This window comes from Odontesthes bonariensis, chromosome 11 (assembly GCF_027942865.1).
Source record: "Odontesthes bonariensis isolate fOdoBon6 chromosome 11, fOdoBon6.hap1, whole genome shotgun sequence".
In the NCBI taxonomy this organism is placed as follows: Eukaryota; Metazoa; Chordata; class Actinopteri; order Atheriniformes; family Atherinopsidae; genus Odontesthes; species Odontesthes bonariensis.
In genome coordinates this window covers 13,279,376-13,306,170 of record NC_134516.1, presented here as the reverse complement: position 1 = coordinate 13,306,170, position 26,795 = coordinate 13,279,376, and the positions used below count along the sequence as shown (strand labels likewise).

The window sequence follows — 26,795 nt, the reverse complement described above, 5'->3', positions numbered from 1 at the left end:
AGTGGCGGTGTGCTTTACACCACTGCATCGGATGCTCTTCATAGCACTTGGTGATGTATGGCTTGGATGCAGCTGCTCGGCCATGGAAACCCATTCCATGAAGCTCTCTACGCACTGTTCTTGAGCTTATATGAAGTCCACATGTTTGGAGGTCTGTAGCAATTGACTCTGCAGAAAGTTGGCGACCTCTGCGCACTATGTGCCTCAGCATCCTCTGAACCCGCTCTGTCATTTTGAGTGGCCTACCACTTTTTGGCTGAGTTGCTGTCGTTCCCAATCGCTTCCACTTTGTTATAATACCACTGACCGTTAACCGTGGAATATTTAGCAGCGAGGAAATTTTACGACTGGGCTTGTTTTCACGGTACTTTCACAAATGTTTGTAGAAGCAGTCTGCATGCCTAGGTGCTTGAATTTATACACCTGTGGCCATGAAAGTGATTGGAACCTAAATTTAATTATTTGGACGGGTGAGTGAAAACTTTTGGCAATATAGTGTATATACAAAGCAGACGACGTTCCAAAGTTTGGAAGTTTGATTTCGCTATATTCCTGGATACCTTCCATCCATTATCTATACCGCTGAATCTGTCGATCGGGTCGCGGGGGGGGGGCTGGAGCCTATCCCAGCAGTCAATGGGCGAGTGGCGGGATACACCCTGGACAGGCCGCCAGTCCATCACAGGGCCACATAGAGACAAACGAGACAAACAACCATACACGCTCACACTCACTCCTAAGGACAATTTAGAGATGCCAATCAACCTAACATGCATGATTTTTTTGGACAGTGGGAGGAAGCCGGAGTACCCGGAGAGAACCCACGCATACACGGGGAGAACATGCAAACTCCACACAGAAAGGCCCCAGCTGGGTGTTGAACCTGGAACCTTCTTGCTGTGAGGCGATGCTGCTAACCACCACACCACCGTGCAGCCCACTTCCTGGATACCCATGTGATTAATTCTGTTCAATCCCATAAATGCTTCGCAAGTAGCTGGCTTAGACAAGGGACTAAATACATAAATGCTGCGTCCTTTGGTGTTTCTCAGTTTCTGGCTCAGTCAAATTCTTCCAGAATATTTGGGCTTTTCAACATCAACAACATTTAAATGATCATTTCAATAACCGATGGGATTTTTTCCTTACCTTCCCTCATTCAACCTCCACTGAAACGGTTTGAAATGAGGTCTGGCTTATACTTTTGAAACCTCTGGGACTCCAGTTTAGGAGGATTTTTGTCAGTGACTCTTTCCCCATTCAGTTGTAACGACTGCCAGCTCAAAAATGTGCTCCACAATGATTCTGGTGACATTCATCCTTCTGGAACCGTGACGAAATATCAAAATCCCACCAAAAATAACAAACACTGGAGCAGGTCGCTTTGTCACGTTTATTGCCCTTTGTCATCATCTTAAAGTTCAGGACATTTAACAGGACGTCAACGACAAACAAGGTCAAGAGTCGAATCAGCGGGGAAACGCCACCGACTCCACACTTACTTTCACATACAAACACGTGAGGTACAGTCAGTTCACATATCACACGAGCTCCAGTTCATAGCAAAAGTTTGGATTTGAGGAGAAACCGTCGGCTGTGTCCAACCACTGTTCTAAAGCAGCAACTGATGTCAGCTTTCAGTCGAATGAGAGGGGGTCTTCACCTCCAGCTCCCAGCAGCTTACACTCTCAGCTCTTTACTACATGTGGGGAGATCATTACTGCTAAAATCTGCTTTTTTTTTTGTTTGCTTTTGGGTACAAAGTGAAAACAAAAGTGAAAATCAATTGCAAAACCTTTTCATTAAAAGCAGCTATTATTCTTCCAATCGATATTAACCCAATAAGAACTTTTTTTCTTTTTTTAGAAAAAAAGAAAACCCTGCAGGGTGTGGGAGGGGGGGACGACAGCTCCACGTCTGATCAGACAGATTTCCTCCTGTCGAACCGTCTGAGAACACAAAGGCCGTCTGTGGTGTTTAAAAAAAAAGGAAAGAAAAGAAAATCCCCCTCCTAAACCCCTTTTACAGACCAGTGGGCGTGACCATGAGCAGCAACCAGTTAGCATTAGCGTGAACAGATGGCGCGCGGCTTTGAGCGGCGTCCGTTTGCGATGAAACATCACACCCGCACAAGGAGACGCGTTGTTATTCATCTTGTGAACGCGTTATTTTTGCAAAGTAAACGCGTTTTACGTTACGAGAAGACTTTCATAGTGGTTAGTGAGCCTCCTTGGAAGAAAGAAATTAGTGTTTACTGTCCTCGAAAGGCAGTGGAAGGCTGCAAATGAACAATTTTCTACACGCTTTTTCACGCCGACAGCTAATGTTTAAATAAGACGAAGGAATGATGCGTTTGGCGCTTTTTCGCCCCTTTTTTTTTGACGCTTTGCAAGCTGCTCAAGATTCAGATTCAGTCAGATTTTTCAGACCTGTGTAAATGTCCTGTCGGTATTCGGCAATCTAGGAATTAGGCTCAGACACACACACACACAAAAAAAAAAAAACAACAACTCCAAAACCACTCAAGTTTTCAAAGCAACGAGGACCATTTTTGGAGCCTCAAAGCTAGAGCTCAGAAGAAGCTCCTTCAAATGGTCGCTTTTCCTCAGCGGGATCATCAGCAACGCCTCACACTGATTTTTCCTCCTCAAGTGTTTCATTTAGAGTCAGAGTCAAGTCAGTTTACATCTACTCAACCTGTGAGTGAGCTAAAGGAAGGAGGCGCGTGCTGCCCAGACACACATTTAATAAGCTGTAACAGGATCAGTTCTGCCTAAACGATTATTTAACCGTATGAGACGTGTAGTTGCTGCATCAGAAATTTTACGTACTTGTAAAATCATTATTGGAGGAGGAGTCTTAAAAACTTCATTTCATATGTACACAGCTGGTCCTTTTATGATGTTCTGGAATTTGGTTTCAGTGAATCTGCATCATAATGAAGGTCTCACTTTGCCCTCCAGTGCTTTTTTTTTTTTTTTTAAATCTTTAAAACAGGTCCATGATGGTGCGTCCAGCAGGGGGCAGTGATATCCCCGTTAAATTTGGATTTAAGTCTGGCTGGTTTCTTAAAAAATGTGTCTGTTAGCTGCACATAAAGCCGTATCTAAGGATAAAGAACTTAATACATTAATTCCTTCTGACCTCTGGTTCGTGTCGAGTGAAAATGAAGGAATTAACTTTGTGGTTTTCACGATGAGAACAAATGAAGGTCCGGTATCCTCAGACATCACGACTTTAAACACTGGTTTTAACCAACATGGTTGATCATCAAATCGTCCATCATTCCCCCCCCCCGACTCCACCCACATCAGGACGGTAAAAAAAAAGAAAAGCACCTCATCGCTGGCGGGCGTTACAGTTTTCTCGTGTGCGCCCTTCGCGATTAACGGGCGGGGTGAAAGTGCTGGTGGAGGCCAGGGCCGGCGTCGGCAACCTGACACCGTCACCGCATGCCGAGGAGGAGGAAGAGGCGGCGCCTTCCGTTTTTACGTGATCTTCTCGTGCTGGATCTGGTAGTAGCAGGCCTTGAGGGTGGTGAACATGATCCCGTGCTCTCCGTGCTGAACGCAGGGGTCCATCAGGTCCTCGATGAGGCTGACCTCTGACCCGAGGTTCCGGATTCTGAAAGAAGGAAAACAAGACGGGTGACGTAAAAAGGTACGTCTTGACTTTTTCAGCACAGCCCGATGGAAAATCTTTGCTGTGTGCGATTATCCTCCTGATGTCAGACAAACATTTTAAATGTTGCCTTGTGCATGACCAACAAACGTATTCAAATTCTCTTTTGAAAATATTATGACGCTGGTATTTGAAGCTTTTTTACATCAATAATCTCCAGTTTTTGCGCCAAAAATGCTGCTTTTCTCCTCTGATCTTCTCTTTTCTTTGATTCTGACGTCATTCGTTCCTGCGTTGGCGTTTATTTAAATTTTGGTGTACACTGACCGGGCCCGCAGCACCACGTAGAGGAAGACGGGGAACAGGTCGTCCATGGACCACAGGAAGTCCTGCTTCAGCAGCGACTGCACCGCCTGCGTGATCTCCTCGAAGGTGAGCTGGATCACCTGCAGCTTGTCAGACGGGGTGAACGTCGTGCTGCAAACGCAGGAAACAGGGATCAGAAGGCAGAAGAATTTCCTACGTCTGCGCGTTTTCGTTCAATTCGGATCTGATTTCTTTGACTTGTGTTGGAAAAGCTTTGCGGAGAGTGGAGCTGCACCTGATCTGCTGCAGCGTTTCCACCGCCGAGGCAAAGCAGACGTCTTTTGTGCTGGAGATGACCTGCAGCGGCACAGAGCGACGCACACGGTCACAGCGGTAAGATTAAGGCGACAAAAGGTAATGAAGTCCTCAAATAAACAAACAAACAAACGAAAAAAAAACAAGAAAAAGGAAATACCTGCTGCTTCTCTCCTGGTGTGGGCAGGGACGCCGGGACGGAGACGGGCCAGAACTTTCTGAAAAACAAGACAAAAAAAAAAAAAGAAGAAGCAGATGAATTCACTGAATCGACTCCCCCCTCGAACGTGTGATGATCCTGACGTACTGCTGGACGCCCAAGAAGGCGAGCAGGGCGAGGTCGGGCTGCTTGTTGAGGCGGAGGACACACTCCCAGTACACGTCGTCCTCCTTCTCCTTTTCCAGTGCGTAGAGAGTGAAGAGCGGCGGGTAGAGGCGAGGCAGCAGGACGGGAAGCAGCAGGGCGCAGCTGCTCACCACGCGGCTACAACACACAGAGGAAAGGAGGTCAGTGTGGCCCGGTCAGTGTGGCCCGGTCAGTGTAGCCCGGTCAGTGTGGCCCGGTCAGGCTGCGGTGAGAGGACGCTTTGCCCGGTCTCTACCATGGTTTGGGTGACTCCAGCGGGGCGGCGGCGGCTGGCTCCTTCTTGCCCTGAGGGTTGTCTGTCGGCTCTGGTATTAGACCGCCCTCTTCTGGCAAGTCTGGGAACAGAAACCTGCAAAGCATTGAGAAGAATCTCAGCTAAAAAACGACCTCTTAAATTAAATTAAGGTCATTTTGTCACATATATTACATATATATGTATTTATTTTAACTAATTTGAACCCTTTCAACCACATTCTCAGTTGTTCAGGGTCCACTGCTCTGTTTGATCTTGCATGCACTGGAAAAAAATCAAAGTCTTATCAAGTATATTTGTCTCATTTCTAGTCAAAATATCTCATTACACTTAATATAAGACACAACTGCCTAACAAGTACTATTTCAGCCAGATATAGGGAATTGTTTGAAGACAATACATCTTGAATATCTTTAAGTGAAAAATTCTTGAAAACAAATTGTTTTGAGTCACATATCATATGAAAAAAGCTTTTTTTTCCATTTGAAGAGGCTTTTAAGCTAATTTCAAGATCACTTTTAACTCAAAAGTCCTATATATCACATCTTATTTCAAGAAATCTTGACAAGCCGATTTTTACTAGTTCCATTGGCAGATTTTTTTTTGCTTTTTAAAAGCAAAAACGTCTTGTATTTGTTGTTTTTAGGGACCGAGCAGTGAAACTGCAAGGACCCTATTGTATCTGTAAGGATTATTCTTATTCTTTGCAAAAGGTATGCGAAAACTCATGAACAGGAAGGCGGCCATTTTGAATGGAAAGTGAGTTTTCGTGCCATTTTTGACCGATTGAACGCCTTGCATAAGATCGAACTTGTCCTACAGATTTAATGCTACCTACTTCAAACTTGGCCATGTTACTCTTAAGACATGGGGAAAAAAAATCATTGGCCAACTTTTTCAAAAGTTAAAGGGCGTAGCCGTGGCGACGCCTCAAAGTTTGATGACTCGCCATCACTTGCCACAAAAAATTAAGTCGCTTATAACTCCCACATACATTATCCAATCTGTCCCAAACTCCATACGGTGAATGCTGGACCCAGCCTGAACGTGTACATATTATCATAGTGACATCCACCTATAGCGCCACCTGCTGGTGGTTGGAAACATGTTTTTTTTTTCCACACCTCGCATTTGATCAAACTCCTCCTACATATTTAATGCAAAAACCTTCAAACTTGGCCAGGTTGCTCTTAAGACATGGGGGGAAAAAATCATGGAGAAACTTTTTCAAACCTCAAAGGGCGTGGCCGTGGCGACGCCTCAAAGTTATGACTCGCCATAAAAACCTAAATCGCTTATAACTTCCACATACATTATCCAATCTTTCCCAAACTTCATACGGTGAATGCTGGACCCAGCCTGAACGTGCACATATAAAATAGTGACATCCACCTACAGCGCCACCTGCTGGTGGTCGGAAACGTCTTTTGTTTTCCACACCTCACATTTGATCAAACTCCTCCTACAGATTTCATGCTAAAATCTTCAAACTTGAGGTGAAAGAATCATGGAGAAACCTTTCCAAACTCTGAACGGTGTGGGCGTGGCCAGACGGTGAAAATTTTGTGATGGTGTTTGTGATTTGAAAGCCTTATCATCCTCGCAAAGTCATGAAACTTGGCACACACGTCCACCCTGACAACCTCGTATGTATGTAAAGGGTATCGTGTGTGGGCGGATATAAATGGCTCAGTGGCGCCCCCTAGAAAATTTTAAAAACCCCTCCGCATTGGGGTTATTATGTGCTCGTACGTACGCAGAGGGTATCGTGCGTGTTGGCAGAGCTGCGCGACTACGCCTGCCCCAACGTACGCACATCCCAACGTACGCCACCTCGGTCCCGCTCACAGCTGCTTGCAACTTTCTAGTTTTACTTATTTTTGGAGGGGCATTTTTTCCAGTGTGATACTGAATAAACTATCTTTTTGTTTTGCGCTGATCTTTAAAGACATCACTTTCAGACCTAAACGCCGGTCATGTGCATAATAACATAATGATCCCGTTAACCACCTTCAGACTGCTCCCATTCGTCTTTGTTGTAGGGAGCGCATGCGTCGCTTTCTACAAAAGTAGTTTAACTACCTGACGATCTGGAAGATGCGATAGAGATAAGACTTGATCTCGTTGACAGCCTGAGGCAGAAGCCGACGGTTTGCTCCGACGCCCACGTACGTCATCCTGTAGACCACCACCAGGGTCTCCACCAGCCGGCCCAGAGGGTGGAGGGGGGTGTCGCATGCCTGCAGGAGAGGGGACATTCTTTAAGTCCTGCCTGCACCAGGCAATCGGGAAAATGTTCTCTGGAATGTATCCAGAGAAAACTGCTCCGAGGTGGTTACACGTAAATGCAGCAGTAGTTTTCATGCACAGTTCCTCCAACCCTGCTGAACTCACCTTGATGAGGTAGAGGTGGATGGTGTGATATCTCTCCATAGCGAAAGGACCCTCGTGTCGCGGAATGACCTCCAGACTCTCCAGGATTTTGCTGTGACTCCGAGACAACGTCTCTGGACTGAGACACACAAACACATCCCGAATCTTAAAATAAGCCCTTTTAAAGCAGCCTTGACTGAATTCCTTCTACGTTCGTCACTTTATTTGCACTGGAAAAAATCTAAATCTTACCAAGTATATTTGTCTCATTGAGTATCTCATTACACTTGATATAAGACACGATTGCCTAACAAGTACCATTTCAGCAAGATATAGGGACTTGTTTTAATAAATCACATCTTGAATGTCATCTTGAAAGACTTTAAGTGAAAAAGTCTTGAAAACATCTTGTTTTGAGTCATATTTCACATGAAACAAGCTTTTTTTTCATTTGAAGAGGTTTTTAAGCTAATTTCAAGATCACTTTTAACTCAAAAGTCCTAAATATCACATTTTATTTAAAAAAAAAAAAAAAAAAAAAAAAAAATCGATTTTCACTAGTTCCATTGGCAGATTTTTTTGCTTATTTCAAGCAAAAACGTCTTTTATTTGTTGTTGTTTTTTTACTCATTTTTGCTTTTTTTTCCAGTGTGCTCACTGGAAGGTTTCCGAGGAAAAGACACGTGACAAAAAGCGCATTGAAAATGAGAGACGTGACGAGATGTGTGCGTACCTGTCTTGGATGTGTTGCCGGCTGGTGGTGAGGGCCACAGCTACGTTCTCCCAGGCCTTCTGGTGGTCTCCTTGTCCCGGCTCGTCGCAGCCCAGCTGACTCCAACACTCCTCAAACACCGCCTGCCACTTGTCCTCCGCGCACACACACAGACGCCCCAGCTTCCTGCCACGTCGCAGAAAGGACACACACATAAGACAGAGATACTCATTGCGCTGCTCCTCAAGCTTTAATTGGTGGCTCGCACTAGTAGCTTATAACAATATGGTAACAATAACAATATTTTTTTTCAAATAACATACAGTGAATACTGCACAGTGTTAAGTATTTTTATTAAGTTTGGGTTTTTGTAGTATTAAGTATTTTTATTAAGTATTAATTAAGGCTTAATGGTGTTTCCTAAAGGGGGCATTGTTAAACCTGGCAACGCAGCGCGCTTAAACCACCTCACACTTGACCGCAGAGCATGCTAGCTCCTTTAGCCAGCGCGAGATGCAGGCACAATGGATCATTTTTTTAATTAAAAAATGGCAAAAACCAGCACAAGAACTATGCTCATCCTGAATGTCTCACTATGATTACAACAACAAACTACAAATACAACATGAAGAAAGTCAAGGACATGCACGCCAGCTTCCGCTCATCCCAGTATTAAGGTAAATGTGGTCTTAATTGAAAATGTATTGGCTGTGTTGTTTCTTTTTTTGTGGGATGTTTTATATATAGAAATGCATATTTGCAAAAGGGGACTTTAGTATGTTGTCGTAAAAGTGGCTCTTCCCTTGATTTTGCTCTGCCAATGTGGCTCTTGTGAAAAAAATAGTGAGTATCACTGCTATAAGAGGACGGATATGACACGTTTCTTTTCTGCTCTTCTCTAATCTAATCAGACCCTTTGGGACCTTACACGGCTCGGCTCTTGTCCTTGTCAGCGTCGAACAGGTGCGGCTTGAAGTAGGAGCCCGTCACCTTGAGGCCCGAGCCCCATTCACCACTAAAGGAGCCCTCCAGGTAGTCACCATTAGCCATGGTCAGCACGCCCTGTTGGAGGGACAGGAAGTACGTTTACTCTCTTAAGATGGAGCGCTTTCACCGCCTACAGTCGCTACAGATGCACTGGTTGACAGCAGATCACGTCGGTCACCTTTCCACTGAGGGTCCAGTCGTCCGAGAACTCCCCCTCGTACGTCGTGTCGTCCTCTGACAGAAGGATCCCATTGCCCTAAAGAGAGAAAAACATTTATTATTAAGTTACAATGTTTCCTTTCATTGGATCAGGAATTTGAAGCTCAGATAAGAAAGGGACAGCAGAGCTCTTTTCCTCTTTTCTTACCATCATCTTATTGTCTTTGAAGGCCCCTTCGTAGTACAGACCAAACTGGGTGACGACGACCCCGGTGCCCTGTCGCTGGTGGTCCTGCCACATGCCCATGTACTTTTCTCCTCTGAGAAGAAAAACAGTCAAACATCACTCTGACCCATTCTTTTAGGCTCGATTTCATTTCTGCGAGTGCTGAAATGCTAACAAACAACTACAACACGCATGCACGGCTGCCAGATTTAACAAATAAAAAAAAAACCCGCCCGACAGTGGCAGTGAGCGTACTTTGTGATGTCATCGAAGACTCCGTAGCCCGTCTTCTTGTCCTGCAGCCACTGGCCGATGAAGACGCTCGGGGAGGAGGTGTTGAGGCTGCCGCTGCGCAGCATGCCGTGGCCGTGCCGCATCCCGTCCTGGAAGGATCCCTCGTAAACTTCGCCGCTGGCGTATCTGCAGTCGGACAGAAAAGGTTCGGCTCCCTTCTCACAAAGCAGAAACTCACAGATCCCGTCTTTCAACAAGCCACTTGTTTGAGAGCTTAAAACATTTTCGAATGCCTGTCTGGTCCGAGTCGACACCTCCTCCAAACATTGATCAACCTCGCTGTTGATCATCTGGGCTGCAGCTTTACGCTCGGCACCCTTACAGCTGGTTTTATCTGGGGTTGGCTACTGTTTTTAGTAGGGCTGGGCAACGATTAAAATTTTTAATCTAATTAATCACACGATTTCCCTGATTAATCACGATTAATCGCATTTGTCAAGTCAAAAGTAGTGTATAGCTTTTAGCATTTAGTTTTATTTTAAATGTGCTGCCATATGAATGAAAGTGCCATAACATTTGTTGTGCAAACACACTTTTAACATCAGCATTTTTATGTAGTTTTTATGTAGAAGCCTCGCTCCACTGTCTGTTTCCTTGAATGACTTGCTGCTATCAGTTGTGTGTTTTGCCTTTAAGTGATATTTTAGACTGGAACTACTACGCTGAGAAGACAATTCAACTTGGCTGTAAATGCAGGAGGTTTTTTTCAATTTATTTTGAAATATGTGCTTTTATGTTGAAACAAGTAAAACAGGAAGTAGCGCCGGTTAGCTCCGTGAGCTTCACACCGAGACCGAGGAGCACCTGTAACGGTGATGTTACCTGCTAGTTTATCTTTATGTTATTACTCCATGCTTCGTGGTGTTTGCTGTAACTGTGTGAATGTGATGCATTCAACAGACTTTAAAGCAATACAATGTAACTTCTCAAAAAGCCCATTATGGAGCTCCCCCTACAGGCTTGGAGGTAAGGTACGGTTACACTGTCGTAAATACAACACCCTTTCGCTTTCACGGTCTCGGTGTTTCACGTTTGTTGACGAACCGGCGAGGAGTCAGAGGGTGCAAGCTATGTCGACCGAGAAGGTAAGAGTAATCAAATGTACCTGGGAGAGTGAGAGGGGTCTATTTGTTTTTGCAGTAGGTGTGCCCGAAAGAAAGTCGAAGTACTTCCGCTCAGCTCCCGGGCCGCTCCAGATAAGTTACAGAGCGCAGTTATTCCAACTCAGACCCCCGAAGGGCATAGGAGACAGGCCAATCGTAATATTAAAACTCATTCTAGCCGCACAATTTTTTTCAAGCTGTTATTTTAAGGTAGAAATGTTACATAGTATTGCTTTAACAATAATAAAACCTGTGTTAATGCGCAATAAAATATTTATCGGCGATAATAACGAGTTTACTCGCCCAGCCCTAGTTTTTAGAGAAAATCATGTCCAGAGCCGAGGAAGATGCCACTGGAGAACCCCAACAGCAGAGCTAAACGAAAATGAGTTTCAAACTCAGCTTTTTGTGGATGAAATTAATACTACTAATACTAATTGATACTACCAATGTTAAACAGCTGCATTCTACTCCTGCCAGCTTTGTTTTTTTTTTTTTTTTTTTAACCTCAGATCACTCAAGCAGACAGACTTACACCTTCTTGAGCTGCGCAATGGCCCGGTACCCTACATACCAACTTATTGAAGCCCCCATGAATGAGTTGGACACAAAAAAGTGAAAAGACGAGCTACAGGTTGGACTTTTTAGTGCCACCCACCTGTACATTCCCGGGCCGTGCATCTTGCCGTCCTTCCAGTGGCCCTGATAGTAATCGTTCTTGTTGAGAGTCTTACTGGGAGATGCAAACTCCCCAAAGCTGCACAGTCACATAAATACGCGCATGAAAAGGTGAAGCAACAGGAGCTACGGCGACTCTCAGGATTCAGAGGCGGCACTCACCCGTCCTCCAGTCCGTTCTTGAAGGCACCGGTGTATATTCTCCCATCCGTCCATTTCAGCACTCCTCTGAAACGAAAAAGCAGCCGCTGCACAAATCAAGCCTTAAAGTGCTCCCCTTTCAATGTGGAGCCACAGCGTGCTCGTCCAACCTGCCATGAGGCTTTCCGGCAAGCCAGCGGCCTTCGTACGTCGCTTCCTTCAGCCGCCCGTCTTTATAAAACGTGTAGGACGCCGTCCTGGAGATCGGAGGTTCCGACCTCTGTGCTGAGCCGCCCGACGCCGAGTCCTGTCCCGTCCCACTCAGCGCTCGATCCACAGCCTGGTTGATGGCCCGGAGCCACTTGGGCTGAGAATGAGAACACAGCCCGGGTGAGCTGCGGTTTAAAAGAAAAGGCAGCCTTCACAGAGAACTTTGTGTCCGCGTGCGGAGCGGCGGCGGCTTTGAAAGATTCACCTTCTCCACGGGAGACGAGGCCAGCAGGGTGAAGGTCTCCTCGGGCGTGACCACCTTTAACTCGTTTCTACGCAAACAAACGGACAACAAACATACATGCAGCAGTAAACGTGAGATCGCAAACATGGATATGCACAAGTTAAGAAACCTCTGTACAACACAGAGAAGTGGATCTATGAAGAGACATCGTGTTCAGGAAAGATCAGAATGCTTCAGCTGAATTCCTTCCAACCTTTATTCGACAAACACAAGCCCAATGAAACTGTTTTGGAGGTCTTAACTGACCAACTTCTTTGTATTTACGTATAAAACAAATTTAAAATCTGGTGCTGACAACACGAGTGAGGCCAAGAAAGAAAAGCTTTAAGATTAGAAAAGTATCAGCGCTCCGGGAGATTCTACAAGCCGACGAAAGGTGAGGGCGTCGCAACCGGGTATAAAAGGAGCATCCATCGAAGGCTTCATCTTTCCAAACAAATGGTGAGTTATGGCTCATCCACTTTAGGCGAAACCTGCTCAGAAAATCCTCAAGAAGTTCGGAAAGACGGATGACTTTTCTTTTGGATTCACTCCACAAACCCCATCTCTATTCCTGTGTTGATCACATCAGCTTAATTAGAAGGCTTCATAAATTGGTGGCGACGGTCTGGCTCAGAAAGGTTGGTGTCAGGCAAACCGGATCGCGTCGTGTTGGGGCGCACTCAGGGCTCCGTTTTTGGCCCCCTTCTGTTGCTGTAACACTATCATTCGAGGACAGATCATTACCAGCTCAACGACGTCTACTACCACCTCTATGATGAAATCCAGCTGAATACATTATCAAAATTAACTGCCAGTTTGAGTGTCGTCAAGCAAGATCTATAAAACCGAGATAGCTGAACTTAACCTTCTTGAGAGCAACAACTGCTCATGATGAAAGTGAAACATTTGACATATATTTAAATCCCAAGGCCGTTACAGTCTCATTTTTCCTCAACTTACAGGCTGGTGTCGTCCTCCGGGATGGGTTCCACCCACAGCGTGGCCAACGGGAAGATATGATGGGTGGAGAACTGAATGAGAGAAAGGATGGAGGGAAGAAAGCGAGAAAGAAAAAAAGGCAAGAGGGTTATGAGGAGGGATCCGGAAAAGAGAAAGAGACGTTGTTGTTTTATGAGCCCTTTGGACCAGTGACAGAGCCACATGAGTCTCACAAAGAGGCTCACACAGTCACAAGTTGTTACATTTCTCATTTCAGAGGCAGAACACTGTTTTTCAGTCCTCGTATCTGCATTTTCTCGTCAAGTTTAAACTTGTTTCGCCCTTATCAAACTTTAAAAGATTAAATATTGATGCCTGACCTATTCTCCTCATCACAAAGTCATAAGAGAACACGTAGAGCTACCGATAAGGATACAGTGTGACGGAGAGGAGCTCAATCGGGGGGATTTAGCGACTCGATGAAGGTCTTTTATTGCTGCAGGTCAACAATAACCGACTGAAACGTTTCATAAAAGCCACTCATGAGTCCAGACTTATCGGGTCCTCTTCATACTTTTAAAGGGCCGTTAAAAACTGACCACAGAAAGTCTTAGAAATGTGATGCATCCGTCATGCAAACCGACATGTTTCACATATGCTGCATGCATGCTTTCGTTCCCACTGCTTCTCACTCACACATATCTACATCGCAAGACGTCTTCGGCCGCCTACTTCCTCTCTCCTGACTTTACCGGCCGCTGCAGGCATTTAAATTCAAACAAACTGGCTTCTAACGGCAGCGTTTCAACACTTTCAAGGAGCCCTGACTGCTGGACGCCTCTCATATTCTAAGTCACGGCCAAAAGGGGCGCGAGCCAAGGCAGCTGTCAAACAGTCAGGACGTCGGGGGACCGAAATGTGCAGGACAACCACAGGACCGGTGCAGACATAGGGACACAAACAGGGGAGAGGGGGAGGGGAACTGCTTCGGAGAAGTGAACCACAAACTGTTGGTGCTTTTAACGCTTACATGGAGAATTTGTCATTCAGATCAAGACGGAGGCTTCAAAAGGAAAGGAAAACTTCCTTCCAATAGTAGCAATTTGGCTGAAATGGAAAAACGAGGGAGCGATGTGCGATGAATTAAAAGGGTTTCAAAGGATTTGAGCCTTGTTTGAAGTCAGTTCATCCTCCCATGCAGCGTCCCACAGGCGGAGAGCAGGCAGAGGGGGGGGGCAGGTCGGGACAGGGCTGAGTATCACCGGAAACACTGACAGGACTTCGAAACTTCACCCGAATCCGTTTTATTTCGTCTAAGTGTGTGCATTCCACAGCTCTAACATCTATGCTTTTCTTGCTGATCTGTTGGGAATTTGATATGCCAGCATTTCCTTCACGACCCATTAATGCGCCATCTCTTTATACGTTATATCAAAGAGCAAAATGTACAATTTTATGGGAGAAAAAAAAAAAAATCTCAACGTGCACTAAAAAAAACAGGCATAAAGTATCTAAATGACAAATTGACTGAAGCTGCAGCTTTACTGTTAAAGACCTTTCAAATCAAAGAGGAGAAAAGTTGAATAATCTCTGTTATTTAGGCTGTAATGCAGTAAGAAAACCCTCTGTGTTTTGCCAAGGAACCACGTCATTTAACCGTGCGAACGTCAGCAAAACAGGACGAGGATTAAACTCATCTCACAATGGAAAAAAAACTGGAGTCAGTGAGGTCCGACAACCGTCCGTTTACTGGCGGTCTGTGGTGTGATGTCATTAACCCAAACTTTCAAACCGAACCAACGTGGTTACCTGACAAAATACGCTCACTTTAATGGTCTTTTATCTTAAAATGTAGTTTTTAAGTTTGAATATTTCCTTCCTGCTTTTGATGCTTTCATGATGTTATCAAACAAGTATAAATACTAAATGTGTGAGTAACCTAACAGCTGTTCTGCAAGTGTGTGCGTGTGTGTGTTTTTGTTCAGCTCAGATAAATCCCATGACACACAGCCCTAAACCCTTCATGCACGCACAGATGGAAGAAAAAGACGGAGGAAGAGGAGGATAAGAGTCGGGGTCGCTGGGCTATCTGCTGCTGGCTCCATACTTACAAGATTTTTACAAGGCGCCACGCCCTGACAGCACGGAGGCAAGCAAACACAAACCCTTGAAAACACACCAGGTCAGTGTAGGAAATACAAACGTAAAAGAGGTGAGGAGAGCGCATCTGTGTGTGTGTGTTGGGGGGGGGGGCTGACCTGTGCGTGCACCAAGGCGTCGGTGAAAAGGATGAACCAGTTGACGGAGAACCTGCCGGCGTTCTGCAGGGTCAGAGCTTTGTTGCTGCTCTCGCAGATCAGCCGGCGGTGAGGCTTCCGCAGCGAGTCCTGATGACAAACGAGGACGGCAGGTCAGCTACGCGCCACACTTCGGGGATTGAAAACACACACACACACACACTCTGAGAGTTTACCGTCATTTTTCCAGGAAAGCTCTTCCAGAAGTGAAAGGTGTACTCGGCCTCTTTCTTCTTCCTCTTCAGCAGGAGGGTCAGAGCCTCAAACTTGGAGCAGCTCTCCTGCAGCTTCTGGTAGTCGTCCGAGCACTAACGGCACACAAACACACACACAAACCACTGATTCTGCCGCTTACTCCACTTTAATCCAGCGTCTGAAATCGTTATCTGCTCGTGTCCGTACCACTTCGAAACAGGTGGCGAGCTTGAGCAGCAGCCGGCCGTAGTCGTGAATGTGGTGAGTTGGCAGGTAGAAGAGCGCCACCAGGAGGTCGGCCATGGTAGGGTTCTCCTCGCTGCATTCCGACAGCCTCTGGAGCAGCTCGGGACTTTTCCCAAAGAAATCTCTGTGGGAAGTAAACACCGGTTCATGTAAATTAGTCACCTCTTTCCACATTAAAACTGGTGTTTATCTAAGGCTCACACTATGTCTATAAATTCACATCTTAAACTTATACAGTACAAATGGTTAATGCGGACATATGTAACTCCAATAGATTTAAATAGATATAATAGAAATGTACCAGATGTATGCACAAAATGTACTGAATACAGAGGAACTCTATTTCACTGCATTTGGCAATGCAGAAAGATTAAAACATTCTGGGAAGAGGTAAGAGCTATAGTCGAGAAGATTATTTCAAAACAAATCGCATTGGACCCTAAACTTTTTTTGTTGAGCATATACCCAGAGAAACATAACTATAGTAGGAATGAGCGGGCATTTATAGACCTCAGCTTGCTTTATGCCAAGAAATGTGTTGCATTATTGTGGAAAAAGATCTGTAGACCGAGTACTTCTCAATGGATAAGACAGATGTTAGCAAGCCTTCCATCAGAGAGAATAACTTACATATTAAAGGCTAAACGGCAATTATTTGAAGACATGTGGCGCCCTTTCATCAGCTACATTAAGGACTTGGATTTAATAGATGAAGAAGTGGATGACGAATCTTTGTGGGCAATGCAGATCATGACCTTGTAAGATTTGTATGTTTTCTCTATATTTGTGTCTTATTTTGCATTTATCAATAATACTTGTTTGCATATAGATCATCACCTTGGTTAACAGGAGGAGCATCCTTGTTTTGAATGTTATGTTTTGTTTTACTTTTACTTGTCTTTAAACAAATGCAGCGACTTTTTGTATGGAAGCTGAATGAAGATATACAAATGTAAAGGCTGTATGTAAAAGTGTTAAAAATGAAAATAAAAATAATGTGGCAAAAAAAACAACAACTGCTGTTTCTGTTTTTGTAAAATCTGGGAAAAAAATAAAAAATAAAAATAAAATAAAAAATCGCTTAACTCACAGGGATGGTTTGGTCAGAGCCTGGAAGCCTCCCATCACTTGGAAGTTGCCCACAGCGCTGCAGTAACTGGATCAAGAGATGAGCGTTATTTTCGATCCGCAATTAGCCGCAGTATTCGCCGATTTCTGAACACATACTCATTGTAACAGTCGAGGAAGATGCTGGCGTGGTCGAGGATGAGAAGGCATTTGACATCGCGGCGGCGCCGCAGATTGGCGGTGAGGCTGGCGGCGTGCTGACCGGTCAGGTGACACAGGAGGCTGAACTGGCCAGCCATGGTCTGCAGGAGCCCGAGGGCCACCGGGCCGAGCGCGGCGCTCAGACACTCTGGAGGAAAGAGCCGGACAGACGGATGTCAGTCAAAGACCAAGAGAAACAACAACTAAAAAAAAAGTTGCAGGTTTGAAAATAAAAAAAAAAAAGCGATGCTCTCACCCAGCTCCAGCAGGGGGCGTATGATCTGCGACTTCATGCCGCACAGCTTACAGTAGAACTTCCTCTCTGCTGATGCCAGCTCGTGGAGGCTGGCAATTAAGCCCATCACGTTCCTGTCCGAGAGCGCCACGCACGTCTGGCGGCCGGCTAACACGCTGCTAACGTAACCCAGCTGAAATATACACACCAGAACACGCTTCTCTAAGATTTGGGAGAAAAAAAATTCCTCATCATCCATCCTGCATGGAAGAAAAACCACTGAACACAAGGCCCATGTGACATGGAAGAGGGCCCAGAGCTCACATTCCTCACTTTTATCTCAGCAGAGGCACCCATAAATGTCTTGTCACTGGATGCAAACTGTAAAAGTAACTAATGTTTAAGAGTAGAAAGATCTCTGCTAAATATAGCTGAAAACAGTGATGGGGGGGCCTAGCAGCATGGCACAATAGGGAAGGCTTGGGCTGCTCAGGAATGCGTCATGAGTCCATGCACCAAGTTTGGCAATCGATACATCAAAGCATCGCAGAGATGCGTCCTGACGTCCTGTTTGCGCGTGGGCGTAGAGTTTGATTGGCTGCCACGATTAAACGGAAGCAAAAATGAAAAAAATCCACATGATAACTTTTGTGTGGCTTGGTCTGAAGATTCTATGTGCCAAGTCCCGTGGAGATCGGACAATCTGCGTGGCCTGAAATGCCTTCTGAAGGTTTTTGATCAAATTTAAAATGGCGGAAAATCCAAGATGGTGCAGATAACGTCATGAGGTGCATTGACCTCGTCTGCATCCAGGGATTCCATTGGTACCTCATTTGTGAAATTTGGACCAAGAGGTCCAAAGATATGAGCAAAGATGCATTTTTGCTACATATAGCGCCACCTATTGGCCAAACATCACCAAACTTCTTTGGCCTCTTACCGTACTGGTCATGAGTCTGTGTTAGAAGTTTGATGTCATAACATCAAATGGTTGCCAAGATATGGCCTCACTTCCGGTTTTGTGGTGTCGCGACCGAGTTTGTTTGTCTTTTATGGAAAAACGGAAGGGTAATTAAAAATTCCACACGATAACCTTTATGCGGCTTGGTCTGAAGAGTCTATGTGCCATGTCCCGTGAAAATTGGACAATCTCTGTGACCTGAAATGTTTTTTTAAGGTTTTTAATAAAATTCAAAATGGCGGAAAATCTAGTCATACGCAAATTGACGTCATAGACTCGTCATGGACTTGTCATGATCCAAGGATTCCAACGATGCCTCATTTGTGACCAAGTACCTCTACTTTGGACCAAGTAGTCAAAAGTTATGCAGCTGGATGCACTTTGAACTTTGATGTGTTGGTGGCGCTAGAGAGTACACTCTTGGGGCATGAAAATTCTTGAGGTTGACTTTGGCATGTTGCTGAATACGTGTGCCAAATTTCACAACTTTTTACCATAGCGTTCATGGGGCTGCCATAGACTTCAATTGCAGCAGAAACGGATCAATAATAAGAAACGCTACTAACACAATGGGTGCCTTAGCAGCTTCGCTGCTAGGCCCCCAAATATGTGAAAAGACCCACAACACGTGAGGAACTACTTGCTCTGGTCTAAGGCCACGTACTAACAGAACAGTAAAAAAAAAAGCAGAACTTAATGAGTGAGTTTTATCCTAAAAGGTCACAGAAATAACCTTCCAGTGACTCCGGCCTTACATTCATGCAGAAGGGCAGCAGCACAGGCTGCCGAGTGTAGCCACCTGCCCGCTCCCCCTCTTCCTCTTCTCCTTCCTGCTGTTCTGTTCCCTTGGCGAGCTTCTCCCTCTCCTCCTCGCCCTCCTTCACCTGCTCCCCGCTGTAGTAGATGATGGGCTGGATGCAGTCGCCGTCCGCCAGCAGGAGGGTGTGGCTCTCTCCAGCACTCGCGTCCCACACCCGGATCCCTTCTGACATCTGGACCGGGAGGCAAGAGAGTTCACAGGTCAAAAGGATGAACTTCCGGGTTTTAGATGAGTGTGTGTGTGCGTGTGAGGCAGGGTTTTGGTTTTCTGACCTTGGCGAGGCGGGGGACGGTGCTGGGGGACTCCATGTGTCCGAGCTGACCGGAGCTGTTGCTGCCCCACGAGAACACCTGGACAGTGGACGCACAAAAACACGAGCTCTTCTGAGTACTTGTGTCAACATCTGGTTGACCTGCGTCGCTTCAACATGTCTGCCTGTGCTTAAAGGGATAGTTCGCCTCGTTTGACATGAAGCTGTATGACATCCCATATTAGCAATATCATTTATGAACATCGACTTACCCCCTGCTGCGTCCTGTGAGCCGAGTTCCAGCCTCGTTTTGGCGTTGACAAAGGTAGTCCGGCTAGTTGGCTGGGGCTTAAAAAATAAAGCGTTTTGCTTCTCAAAACAAAATGCGTTCAAAAGAGCAATAGATTTGCATCACAAAATCGTTCACCAGAAAAAGTCAGACCTCACAATCGCTTGGCGCCGTTTCTCTCTCCCTTCATATCAATGCGTTCAGCCACCTGCCGATAGCTGCACCTGTTACGGTGTTTACTGCTCGGTCTGCACAGCCCGTAGTGATACGAAGGTATAGAGAAATAGCGCCAAGCGATTGTGAGGTCTGACTTTTTCTGGAGAACGATTTTGTGACGCAAATGTATCACTCTTTTGAACGCATATTGTTTTGAGAAGCAAAACGCTTTATTTTTGGGGCCCCAGCCAACTAGCCGGACTACCTTCGTCAACGCCAAAACTCGGCTGGAACTCGGCTCACAGGACGCAGCAGGGGGTAAGAAAATGTTCATAAATAATATTGCTAGTATGGGATGTCATACAGCTTCATGTCAAAAGAGGCGAACTATCCCTTTAAAGGAAACGTGCAGGTTTTTGAGAGTATTTTCTCTTTTATAGGACACACTGTTCGTCAGGTTAAATCCTCAGACCTTTTCTACCCTTTTCATTCCCACGCAAGATCACACTTAATGCCCGTTTCACGGACATATGTATGACATTTTATCTCTTGGATCAAGCTGTTTCAGTCCAGATATAAGATACATTAGCAACATGAAATGGACAAATGTTTAAGTCAACTAATTCAACTGAAACTGACTGATAAAGAGACAACGAGCTTCCTGATGGCTGCAGGTTTCAGAGATTTGATTGGATGGATTTTGCTCAGATTTTTTAGGCTTGAAATGTATTAGCTTTGAGAGTAAGATCAGCAGCTGTCAGACAGAAACAGGAAGAGGGCCGCTTTAGGTGGGAACTGAAACCTGAATGTTGCTGTTGTTTTCCATCCCCTCACCTCGGTGCCAGATTGCATAGACTTCACAAGTACATACAAACTAGAAATGATCATTTCACTTCCTTATTGCATGAAACTAAAATAAAATTTCATGAGCGCGTTCGACAGGGTGACAAATGAAAGAAAACCCAACAAAATGCCATTCCTCTTTAACTCAACTTGGCATCCCTGCACAACCTGTCGAACCTGTATGTCACATCTCTTCGGTTTCAATAAACTGCTGCAAATGTGAAAGATTTCAGATCCTTAAGACTCTTTTACCTGCTTTAAGACTGCCCGTAAGTGTTTGTGGATTCCCTCCAATGTGCATTAATAAGCCATCGCAGTCAAATGAAACCCTACTTGCAGCAGCGCCTGTAGATGAGACCAACTGACCTGAGACTGAGCCGTCAGCGCCACGGAATGGCGAGCGCCGGCCGCGACCCGCACAACTTCTTTGCTGTTCAAACTCTTGATGCAGAGCGGCTGCGGCCTGCAAAACAGACACAAACACATGGTGAACGCTGATCTCTCAACATCAGCACATCTTATTCGGTTTGCACACCAGTTAGCTTTGTGCAAAAGATATATTCCGATCTGACGAGTGGTCACTGTTTAAAAAGAGGCCTTTGCATGATAGATGCGCCCTACCTGTCCAGGTTGTCTCCGTGCCCCAGCTGGCCGTGCTGGCCGTGGCCCCAGCTCCACACCTCCGTCTGCAGGGTGGGCAGAACCTCCTGGGTCTCAGGTACAGCCCCTCCCATCGGGGTGAGGGCGACGGCGCGCATCCTGGGGCGGCCGGCTTTCCTGAGCAGCCGCGGCGACACTGCGGGGCCCGAGGACAAATTTCTTAAATTTTTTTTTTCTCAACTCAACTCAACTTTATTTATAAAGCCCTTTAAAACAGCCGTGGCTGAAACAAAGTGCTGTACATGAATAACAACACTAAATATAAGGCATAAAACATAAGAACAATGTAAAAACAATAATAAACAATAACAATATTAAAACAATAAAACAGAAACAGAGTCTCATGCTGGGTTAAAAGCCAGGGAATAAAAATGGGTTTTAAAACTGAGTGAAACGGTGACGTGTTTCTCTTAACAAGCAGTTAAGCCCCATGCAGCAAACGCTCCATCTCTGATCAAACGAAGACAAACAGGAGTTTTTTGCAGGATTCCTCGCACAATTTTACTCCCGAACATGCTCTGGAACTCTGAAATCCTCCCCCTCATGCCACCCACACAAGCACCCGCTCTGACACAGATGATGAAATCCAAAGCAAGCCACGTCAGACTGTCTGTGTGAACGCAGGAAAAGTCCACCCAATCTTGCCATTACTGCTCAATCCTACGCGGGGGACACTCGGGTGCTAAAGCCTCTCCCACTCTTCTCTTTTAATCACATCTAAAACCTTCATTCTGCTCTATTAAATCTGCTAAATCCCACCGTTCTCTCGGGTGTTTTCTGGATCGACGGGGTGGCGCATTCAGGGGGAGAAAAACAGCCCCCCGTCACCTCAGGCCGATCGACAAATCCAGCAGCTGTATATCAGTCTGCATTCCTCAAACCTGGGATTATAGTCAGTTTTATCAGTTTAAATTAAGTTTAATCTAAAAATAGCAAACAAATAACCTGACTGATGACATTAAACCAAAACACTGCCAACCATTTACAGCTGATCCAAACTGCAGCTGCTTTGGAATTTAGGAAATGAAGATGCTTTTAGGTTTCCTTTTTAAATAAATATGCTGTTGAGGTGCGAGGAGTTTAACTTCTGAAGATATTTGATACGCTATTCATCGATTAGGACAATTTTGTAAATGTTTAACAACGCAGGTGTTGAACTTTGACCTCTCTGAAGTGATAAGGGGTGGAATCAGGAGCTGGCTGCAATCAAAGTGGAGTTAAACCCACTTTTAAAGGTTTGCTGGTTTAATTTGTCAATAGCTGTTGTTGTTGCGGTGTTTTAACTGTTTTCAACCCATTCGTCTTATCTTATAAGCACTCAAGTGTTGTACGAATGTACAAATTCCATTACAACGCTTAAATGGGTTAGAGGTTGAGGTATTCTGATCTAAAGCATCATCACAACCAAACAGTCCTGGCTGACCCGAATAAGGACAGGTTCAATTCGCTCAAATATGAAGGCAATTGGAGACTTTGTGGTGCAAATAAAAAGCAGAAAAGTTGTTTTCAGCCAGAAACGGGATACAAATTGCCCCTATATCAAAGCGGTGCCTTAAGTTTGATCAAAATGGACAATAACTTGGGAGTTGGAGGTGACACACAAGAGCGTCAAACACACAACTGTGCCAGAGCATGCCACAACGGAGGGTGATGAAAGCCTGAAGCGAACACAGACCGACATCGAGCTGCATGCGCAAGGTGTACTTACGCAGCAGGGCATAGGAGGAGGATAAGAGGTGAACAGCGTATCTACCCTGTGAGAGGAGTCCCGGCAGCGAGAGGCGGCGTCGCAAACCCTCCGCCTCCTCCTTGCGGATGTCGCCTGTGCTGCAGCTCTTCTTCCCCTGCATGGAGTCCTCCTCGCGGACACGCTGGGCGTTATCGCCCACGCCGACGACCCCCTCCGACCGCGCCGCGCCCGACGGCAGGTAGAAGTTCATCATCCTTTTGAGGGACAAAGCCTCGTAGGTGGAGGCGACCCGCTCGCCCACGGCGGAGGCGCAGGAGGCCACCAGGTTGTTGAGCGTGGAGGAAGGGGTGGAGGAGCCGAGGCCTCCTGCTGAGGGCTGGAAAAGAGAGATTCCTTCGTGAGCAATTCGGATAGGAGACTTTAAGGGCTCAAACTTTTTTTTTTTAAGAAAAAGTATCAAAGTTTCATTTCTATGTCAAGTTTGGCCCTCAAACAAACAAACAAACAACAAAACAAAAGATCCAGCTCACCAGCAGAGCGTGCAGCCCTCCAGCGGCCGTTTCAGCCTCCGCCTGCGTGGTGTCCGACAGTTTCCTCAGGTACTCGTTCACTGCCTGCTCGTCTGGATAAGGCGAACCTTTGACCCCTGCAGCAGCCTGAGCTGAGGGTGGGTGCACTCCGTTAGACAAACACACTTCCCCTTCCTCTGAGTCCTGAGTGCTGGAGGGGTCAGAGGTGTGGTCTGCACTTGCAGCAGGGGCTGGCGACTCTGAGTTTGAGGTGGAGGTGGAGGTGGCGTGGGAGGGGAGGACGGGCTCAGACGGGGACGTTTTGAGCCCTTGTGCGGGGGCAGGTGCCTCCAATGTGCCCTCGTCCTCCGTCGGCTCCACACCGAGTGGGCAGTAGTGGCCATCAGAGATGATGACGTGGTCTTCTTTGTCCGTCATGGTGTACAGCAGCTGATTGCACTGACCGCATTTATCCACAGGTGGCCGGTGGACGTCCAGAGGGCCCAGGCAGCGCACCAGAGCCAGGCTGTGTGAAGCCCCGCAGGCCACCTGCAGCACATACCTCCCTGCCAGGTGCTCCACCTTCTGCGGTTTCCAGACCGGAAAGACGGTGGCGTTTAGGCCCAGCTGGCGACCGCTTCCCCACGCCCAAATCTCCCTCTGGACCGACAGCGCCAGGGTGTGCTCCTCCCCGCAGTCCAGCTCCAGCACCGGCACCGTCTGAGCGGCGCTGGAATCGGAGTCCACCAGAGCCACCGGCGTTGGGTTGGGCACAGTGCTGAGGCCCGACAGGCCGCATTGTCCAGCACTGTTGTCCCCCCACATGTGGACACCACCATCCTCCGTCACGGCCCCACTGTGGAAGCTTCCGGCGGCAACAGCGACCACCCGCTGCCCGCTCAGCGCGCTCTCCAGGGTCGGCTTCGCTGCCTCTGATGCTTGACTCTGCTTCCATGGCAACTCCCCCAAACTGTACACCTGTCCTCCTGAAAGCGAGGTCACACAGCCAGAAATCAAAGGATCGTATTCATTTCATATCAGAGAAATACTTACAATCAAGCATCCCGTGTGTCAAAAAGAACTCCACATTTAAAAAATGATCAAACATTCAAGAGTGACAGAAAATGGAGAAGTTGTCACACTGCGGTGAGGTCAAGCGGGTTTTTAGTCTCGTCTCCATGTCATGTCTCGTCATTTACACTCCCTGTTTGTACATGAAATGTGCTACATAAATAAATTTGATTTGATTTTGATTTGATTTCCTGTTTTTCTTTTAACTCTCCTCTTGTTTCAGGTCACTTGCCGTTCCTCTCGTGTTCCAGTCTGATTGTCGCATGAATGATTCCACCTGTTCCCTGTTAACCCTGTGTGTATAAGAGTCTGCGTCTCCCCTTGTCTTGTGCCAGTGTGTCGTATTTGTTGGTCCTAACGTGCTTCACTCTCGCCTTTGCTAAACCATAGTCCAGGTTCCACGTCATCGTTCTGATCGAATCCTCTCTAAGAGAGTTTTTGGTTTTTTTGATAACTTTAATAAGATAGCATTGATTAAGCCTAGTTTAAGTTTTATAGCGTTCTTGCTTTTTCCTCCAAGTGGAGTGATCTTTTGTTTTGGATAAGATTTCATATTGTAGTGCCTCATATTTTTCAGGAGAGGTTTTTTGATTTCTTCCGCAAGCAGGAGTGACTTTAAGTTAAAGATCAAAGTTTGATAATCTTTTTGTTTTCCTCCTCAGTGGAGTGATTCTTGTTTCGATAAATTTTGATAGATATGCTTCTCTCAGCATATATATTATTGATAACCTCTATAGTCTGTTTTGTTCTCTCTTGGAGAGTTTTTGGGAACTCCTGCTCCTCCAATAAAAGCTTGTGGATTAAACATCTCCTGCTCCTGCGTCCTCCAGTCCTTGGGTGTGAAGTAGGAGGTGTATCCACCGTACATTTTTCTGCATGACGAATGAATATGAGCTACTGAGTGCTCCCTTTTATACTTTTGACTTTTAAACAAAAATAAAGTTTCACCTTCCGCCAGCAGAACACTGTGCCGTGCGCCCACGGCGACCTGAAGGACCGGCCGCGGGAGGAGCAGCCTCTCCGGCGTGACGCTGTAGGAGTAGCCCTTCCAGGTATGGAGGAGCCCCCGCTCTCCACCACAGTCGTCCTCAGAGCTGGGGAAGTAGGGTGGGGTTAGAGAGGCCTATCAGGTTGACTTTCCTATTGATAACAAACCGATACTCAGCCAACAAATGGCTGAAGATCTTTAGCGGTGTCATCAAAAGGCACAATGAAAGTTATCAAATGAAACAAACAGGAAAAACTAATCACGGGGATGCTTTGATAATGAAAAGAAACAGCCGAGGAGCAGAGGTGTGTGGCTGATAAGGCGGCTCCTCTGTATTCTAGCGCCTCTTTTACCAGAACAACAGTTGTTTTGAGGCTGAAAGCAGAAGTGAGCAGTGCTCCATCCGTAGGCGATGTCACATGGTGGTCACATCCAGCCAGCCAAAGAGCCTGAAAGCAGCCGCTGAGCAGGATAATCCTCTCAGGGGAGGACTTTGAGTGGACCTACCTCTTCCTCTGGGTTTCCATCAGCGGGGCTTATTTCTCCATCAGCATGGTTCACTCAGGGCTGCTGCTCCTGCTGTCCCTGAATAAATCACAGTCCACACATTATCAACCCAACTTCCTCATATCTGGCTGTCAGTGAAAATGTTCGTAACTGACTTCATACCCGTTTGCATGACAGTTGACATGAATAATAGGGGGAAACCCAAGAAAACGAAAGCATTTCTGGATGATTGTTATGACTTCCAATAGTTTCAGGTATGAGCTCAACGTTCAAACTCGTCGTTTCCCCGCTTAACCACGTCATGAACAGAAATTACCCTTAAAAAGTAAACGCATTAATAAATTATTTTTAAAAACGTCAGCCTCTGACACTTGTTTCCATCTGTTATTTTAATCTTGCTAGCTAGCGCCAGCCAATCATCTCAGCTAACTAGCCAAAGGAGAAGAGAGAAGAAAAAAAAAAAAGCTAGCACAAACCACAACTGTAACAGCTCTGTTTTCGGGATAACAGGCGTCATTTTGCCTACCTGTCGGTTCTTCTCAAAACTCCTTCGGCTGCTCACTTAAACAGACCCGTAACACAACCGGCTATGAACAGGTTAGCAGCCAAACGCCGCTGGTTGTTGGTTGTTCACGTCTTGTTGACACACGGGGAGCTGCTTACTACAAAGATCGTCTACTAACAGGAAGAGCCATTCAGCAGTGAGGTCAGGGCACCAACAAAAAGAGGGGCGTGTCTTAAAGTGACAGTACCGCACACTTACTTTTAAATGATTGGAATAATCTTCCAAGACAAATTCATACATAGCAATGTGAAAAGGATTCTTCAAAAACACATAA

At 46.0% G+C, this 26,795-nt stretch overlaps 1 protein-coding gene across 4 annotated transcripts; it reads right to left on the bottom strand.

Annotated features, from left to right (window-relative positions):
* Window positions 1-1,379: 1,379 nt before the first annotated feature.
* On the bottom strand, window positions 1,380-26,795 carry als2b (alsin Rho guanine nucleotide exchange factor ALS2 b). 4 transcript variants are annotated; one of them, XM_075477604.1, is made up of 35 exons: window positions 26,720-26,795; window positions 26,483-26,631; window positions 25,957-26,034; window positions 25,410-25,555; window positions 23,412-24,376; window positions 22,900-23,257; window positions 21,153-21,327; window positions 20,898-20,994; window positions 19,266-19,343; window positions 18,929-19,165; window positions 17,234-17,405; window positions 16,936-17,125; window positions 16,799-16,864; window positions 15,670-15,832; window positions 15,444-15,575; window positions 15,229-15,357; window positions 15,082-15,105; window positions 12,992-13,062; window positions 12,011-12,077; window positions 11,706-11,902; window positions 11,557-11,622; window positions 11,375-11,473; window positions 9,575-9,739; window positions 9,302-9,413; window positions 9,113-9,190; window positions 8,876-9,009; window positions 7,969-8,133; window positions 7,257-7,374; window positions 6,945-7,102; window positions 4,845-4,958; window positions 4,550-4,726; window positions 4,403-4,460; window positions 4,223-4,284; window positions 3,949-4,098; window positions 1,380-3,624 (listed from the first exon to the last, which is right to left on the bottom strand). In XM_075477604.1, exons 3-35 carry the CDS (start codon window positions 25,974-25,976, stop codon window positions 3,489-3,491), a joined length of 5,079 nt encoding a protein of 1,692 aa, XP_075333719.1. In that variant the 5' UTR covers window positions 25,977-26,034; window positions 26,483-26,631; window positions 26,720-26,795; the 3' UTR covers window positions 1,380-3,488. The 4 variants fall into 4 exon arrangements, with proteins under 4 accessions (XP_075333719.1, XP_075333721.1, XP_075333720.1 ...); XM_075477606.1 differs by having other exon boundaries at window positions 22,945-23,257; window positions 26,720-26,788; XM_075477605.1 differs by lacking the exon at window positions 15,082-15,105 and having other exon boundaries at window positions 26,720-26,788.